This window comes from Cebus imitator, unplaced genomic scaffold, assembly GCF_001604975.1.
Source record: "Cebus imitator isolate Cc_AM_T3 unplaced genomic scaffold, Cebus_imitator-1.0 Scaffold207, whole genome shotgun sequence".
Lineage (NCBI taxonomy): Eukaryota > Metazoa > Chordata > Mammalia > Primates > Cebidae > Cebus > Cebus imitator.
Window position 1 is genome coordinate 859523 of NW_016107522.1, and position 5996 is coordinate 865518.

Below are 5996 nucleotides of genomic sequence, written 5' to 3' on the forward strand. Positions count from 1 at the left end.
AAAAAAAAAAAAAAGGAAGATTGAAATCCATCAGTGTTCTATTAGTCATCTCCTTCATTCTCCTCTCCTTCCTCCCCTTCATCATCATCTTGGTTCATGTTTACTTCTTAAAATTATTTTGGGCCGGACGCGGTGGCTCATGCCTGTAATCCCAGCATTGGGGAGGCCGAGGTGGGTGCATCACCTGAGGTCAGCAGTTCGAGACCAGCCTGGCCAAGATGGTGAAACCCCGTCTCTACTAAAAACACAAAAATAAGCCGGGCACAGTGGCTCCAGCCTGTTAATCCCAGCACTTTGGGAGGCCCAGGAGGGTGGATCACGACGTCAGGAGTTCAAGACCAGCCTGGCCAAGATGGTGAAATCCCCGCCTCTAGTAAAAGCACAAAAATTAGCGGCGTGTGGTGGCGGGTGCCTGTAATTCCAGCTACTCGGGAGGCTGAGGCAGAGAATTGCTCGAACCCGGGAGGCGGAGGTTGCCGTGAGCCGAGACCACGTCACTGCACTCCAGCCTGGGCGACAGAGCGAGACTCAAAACAAACAAAAATTAGCCGGGCATGGTGGCTTACGCCTGTAAACCCAGCTACTCGGGAGGCAGAGGTGGAAGTGGGAGAATCGGTCGAGGAGGGTGGGGGCGGGAGGGGGCCGCGGCGGAGGTTGCAGTGAGCTGAGATCGCGGCACTGCATTCCAGCCTGGGCGACAGAGCAAGACTCCAAATCAAAAACAATAAAAAAGTATTTTTGGCTTTTCATTCACTTTGACTTTCTATTTTTTTGACCACCGCCTGTCAGCAGGAACACTTTAACTTAATATAGTTAAAAAAATACACCCTCCAAAGAGGTATTCACTTCTGGGTGGGTGAAATGCCACCTATTCCAGAACAAACAATTTTAAACTGGTTTATATTAGTTTAAAAAAAAAAAAATCATCCGTGTCCTGATTGTTCGAAAGAAAAAAAAAATCAAAGGACAAACTAGGCACTATAGACTAAGCTGCCGCTGCCCGACTAAGATAAGCTAAACCGGCTCATAAAATTTAAAAAGTCTTCCTTTCATCATGCCTCCTGGAAAGTAGCCATCACAACTTTAGGGTTTAGTATAAAGTCTAAGATGCTTAGAAACATTAAGACAATTGTCCTTACTGTGCCACCGAAGATTTTAACAAAGGTTTAAGGGACTAAGTCCCAGAGTCCAAACTGGAACTTCACCGACTGTTAAAGCTTTCGGGTCTCAGCTGTTGGCCCAACGCACCTTCCCAAGACCTTGAAGACCGGCAGCCGCCCCACCACCCTGAACGGCGGAAGTGAGGAGACAGGCGGGACTCCCTCGGAGGTAAGATGGCCACCGCGCGACGCTCTGGGTTGCCAGGTCTCGACTCGGTAGCCGGAAGTCCTCCAGCGTTCGTCTTTAGGAAGCGGAAGTAAAAGGGCGGCCGGCGGCTGGGCAGTTTGTCTGTGAGGCAGGCTGTAGAGCAAGCCGCGGGGAAGGCGCGTGTCGGCTTCTCACTGGCGCAGCCTGCCGCCGCTGCCGCTCCGCTCCGCCCCGCCCTGGCGTTGTCTCTGGCTCTGTAGCGGACTAACCGCGGCCGGGGCATGGGCAGCAAGGGAGACGCGAGCGGTGCGTGTGCTGCGGCTGCGCTGCCGGTGACAGGTACCCAGGGGTGGCGTGAGGAGGCCTCATGGACGGAGAGAGGGTTTGAGGCAAGAGGCGACCCTGTGCCCCCCGTCACATTGAGCTTCCGCCTCTACCGTGACTCAGTTTCCCTTCCGGTGTCCCAACTCTTCCCCTATTCTCTAGCGCCCCGAGTTGCCCTCAGTGGTCTTGTTGGCAGGGTATCGCTTCCGCGGGGGTGGCGGCGGGCTCTGTTCAGTGATCTTGAACCTTCTTTGAAGAGCTTTGGATCCTTGTGCCCAAGTGCAGAGGGAAGTGGGGGAAGTGTCCTACCGAGAATTTAGACCAAGCTTGAGCCTCAGTGAGTTGAGAACCAGCACTTTGCAGGTCCCTGACTGCAGAACGACGTGCTTTTAAAAACAGATTTGTGTTTTTCCTGAAATGAATTCGGGTTGATGCGTATTGGTTGCTGTTTTCGTTTAATACTGTGATCTCTTGGCTGGAAATTGGATGATCCAGTTTCACTTTTAATGTGGGACCTGCCAGAATGAGATCTACGTCCGTTGCCAATAATTTATAGATGTGAACTATTTTTGTTTCTTGGCCAGAATCTGCAGCTTGTTCTGCATTTCTTGGCAGATTTGAGAAGGAGCATATTTTGTTCGTTTGAAGTCCTGGGGTCTTTTGCCTCACTGTGCTACACTGTTTTGGAAACTTTCATTGATGCACTTGCCAGCCAATTTTAGTGTAAAGTGCCCTCCTTTCAAGAATCTTACATTTGCAAGCCTTTGAAGACATTTTAAATAGCTATTTAACACCACCACAAAACTTGGAATGATTGTAGCCTCTTTGCACTTGACTTGCTTTTGATAAATTTAGCTGAAGCTTATTTTAAAAAAATTCTCATTTTTTATTTATGAGAATTTTAAATTTTTATTTTAAATTTTTTATTTAAAATTTTTATTTAAAATTCTCATATTTATTTATTTATTTATTTATTTTGTAGAGATGAGGTCTTGTTTCGTTGCCCAGTCTGCTCTTGAACTCCTGGCCACATGAAGCTTATTTTTATTAAAGGAAGTAAGCATAATACTTTGTACAGTAGCGTGGCACATTTATAATGTGTATTGAACTTCAGGGGAATATATTAAACTATGAAGAAAATTCTTTTGAAACTTCCCTGCAGCTGCCCGTGAGCATTTTCTTTTAAAGTTTCCCTGTAACAACACAAGATGATGTGATCATTTTCTTTTCTTTTTGAGATGGAGTTTGGCTCTTGTCATCCAGGCTGGAGTACAGTGGCGAGATCTCGGCTCACTGCAGCCTCCGCCTCCTGGGTTCAAGCGATTCTCTTGCCTCAGCCTCCGAAGTAGCTAGGATTACAGGCATCTGCTATCTTGCCTGGCGAATTTTGTATTTTTTGTAGAGACAGGGTTTCTCCATGTTGGTCAGGCTGGTCTTGAACTCCCAACCTCAGGTGATCTGCATGGCCTCCCAGAGTGCTGGGAACAGGCTTGAGCCACTGAGCTCGGCCAGGAAGGTGTGGGTTCTAAGCACTGCTATTTATTAGTTAGGCAAGGTACTTAGTGTCTTTGAGCTTTCACTTTTCTTTTTTCTTTTATTTTTTTGAAACGGAGTCTAGTTCTGTTGCCCAGGCTGAAGTGCAGTGGTGCAGTCTCAGCTCACTGCAACCTCTGCCTCCTGGGTTCAAGTGATTCTCCTGCCTCAGCCTCACAAGTAGCTGGTACTACAGGCACCTGCTACCACGCCCAGCTAATTTTTGTATTTTTAGTAGAAACGAGGTTTCACCACATTGGCCAGACTGGTCTTGAACTCGTTTGACCTCAGGTGATCCACCTGCCTCGGCCTCCCAAAGTGCTGGGATTACAGGCGTGAGCCACTGTACCTGGCACTATTCTTATTTTTAAAGTGGAGATGATATATTTCATTCATGCATGTAGCGTATTCATGGAATTTCTTCTAAGTGCCAGGCATCTGGCAGTTTGGTGAACAAAGTAGACATGGTTGCTGCCCTTAGAGAACTTTCGTGCCCTGGGTTGTTCTATATAAGGATTAGATAACATTGTGTATGTAAAGCACAGCCCAGAGTCCTTGCTTATTAAATGCTAAGGTTTCCTGAGGGGGCTCTGTCATACTCCCAGTTCCCTCCCCACTCTACATGCTGTCTACCTGGGGTTACTGTGCAGTGGCGTCCAATTTGTCATCAGGAATCACCACTTTCTGAGGCTTACACATCTAGGCCCCTTCAGGTCAAATTGTAATATAGCTAATAGTGTTACACTCCTAGAACCCTGTTCATATGATGCTCTGTCTCCAGTTTAGAAACTCATTGACTCAGTAAGTCCAGATTAAAAAAAAGAAGAAAAACTCAGTAACTTTTGGGGAGAATTTTTTTCTCTCAGCCACAGAGTATGTATTCCCAATGTGTCTATTTTTGAGGTTATTTAATAACAATGATGTACTCTATAATCTAGAAGATAGTTTTTTCTTACTATAAATGTTTTACTGCAACAATCAATTCCTGTATAGTACTTGCCACTTTACAAAGTGATTTTTTTATTGCCTGTTCATTTTCTTTTTTTTTTTTTCTTGCTTTTTTTTTTGTAGAGACAGGGTTTCACCATGTTATCCAGGCTGATCTCGAACTCCTGACCTCAGTGATCCGCCCACCTCGGCCTCCCAAAGTGCTGGGATTACAGGCGTGAGCTACCGCGCTGGGCCTGCCTGTTCATTTTCATATTGACCCTGTGAGGCAGATACTGTTAGTCCTACTTTAATAATCTTGGAGACTAAGGGCCAAAGAAATTAGGTAACATGTATATGGTTAAAGTGATAGTAAGTAGCAAACTGAGGAATTGATCACAGCTGCCCTGATGCTAAAATGTTCTTCTTTTTTTTTAACAAACCGTGTTTATTGTGTCCTATAGAACAGGTTTTTGAGGCTGCAGTCTATGGGCCTATGGGAAAGGGTGTCTGTGGTTAGACCTAAGAGAATGGTTTTTTTTTTTTTTCCCTTAGATGGAGTCTCACTCTGTCGCTCAGGATGGAGTGCGGTGACAGGATCTCAGCTCACTGCAATCCCTGCCTCAGTCTCCCAAGTAGCTGGGACTATAGGCATATGCCACCACGCCTGACTGATTTTTTGTATTTTTAGTAGAGACAGCGTTTCACCATGTTAGCCAGGATGGTCTTGATCTGACCTAGTGATCTGCCCGCCTCGGCCTCCCAAAGTGCTGGGATTACAGGTGTGAGCCACTGCACCCAGCCAGTCCTAACAGAATTCTTGGGTAATCTGAAGTTGTACATAAAAGTTTGGGTCTTGCGGCTGGGCATGGTGGCTCACACCTCTAATCCCAGCACTTTGGGAGGGCTGGCGAATCATAAGGTCAAGAGTTTGAGACCAGCGTGGCCAACATGGTGAAACCCCATCTCTACTAAAAATACAAAAATTATCCCAGCTTGGTGGTGGCCGCCTGTAATCCCAGCTACTTGGGAGGCTGAGGCAGGAGAATCGCTTGAACCCAGGAGGTAGAGGTTGTAGTGAGCCGAGATGGTATTACTACACTCCAGCCGGGGCGATAGTGTGATACTCTGTCTCAAAAAAAAAAAAAAAAAAAAAAAGTTTGTTCCTCTGTGAGAAATATCAGTAACTTTACTGGATTCCAAAGAAGGCCTACATCCTCTTCCCTGACCCAGCCAGGAATTACTGTTAGCAGATTTCGTTGTGTAAAATCTAGTTTGGTTGTCTCTAATTTCAGTAGGTTCCATTTTTGTGTATGTATTTGTTCGTTTTTGTAGCCTCTATAGCAGTTTTTACAAATGTTGATTTTGAAAAGCACTTCTGAGTGTTTTTATTTATTTATTATTTTTTTAAAAAGACAGGGTTTCATCATGTTGGTCAGGCTGGTCTTGAACTCCCGACCTCAGGTGATCCGCCTGCCTTGGCCTCCAAAGTGCTTGGATTACAGGCATGAGCCACCACGCCCGGTTGAGTGTTTTTATTTATAAGTGAGATGTTCATCTTATTATTAGATTTTGAGACAGGTCTTACCCTGTTGCCCAGGCTAGAATGCAGTGGTGCCATCATTGTTCTCTGCAGCATGGACCTCCTGGGCCCAAACTCTCTTCCCACTTCAGCCTCCCAAGTAGCTGGGACCACAGGTGTGTGCCACCAAGCCTGGCTAATTTATTAATTTTTTTTTTTTTGGTCTCAAAAGAAGCTGGCAGTGCCTTGAACTTAGAATGCTTCTAAAAGCCACTTTTCTATTTGGTATAATTTATTTTGCTTTTGACGATCGTTCTTTGGAGATACTGTATGTTATATGAAACAGGATGTTAATGCGAATGATGCCTTTTTTTTTTTTTTT

General features: G+C 45.6%; 1 protein-coding gene across 1 annotated transcript in view; it reads left to right on the plus strand.

Annotated features, from left to right (window-relative positions):
- The first annotated feature begins 1401 nt into the window (after positions 1-1401).
- Positions 1402-5996, plus strand: part of UGGT1 (UDP-glucose glycoprotein glucosyltransferase 1) — a 119364-nt gene continuing 114769 nt past the window's right edge. The window contains exon 1 of the mRNA XM_037745657.1: positions 1402-1647. Within this exon, the coding sequence (XP_037601585.1) occupies positions 1590-1647 (58 nt within the window). The 5' untranslated portion in view covers positions 1402-1589. The remainder of the gene's footprint in view (positions 1648-5996) is intronic.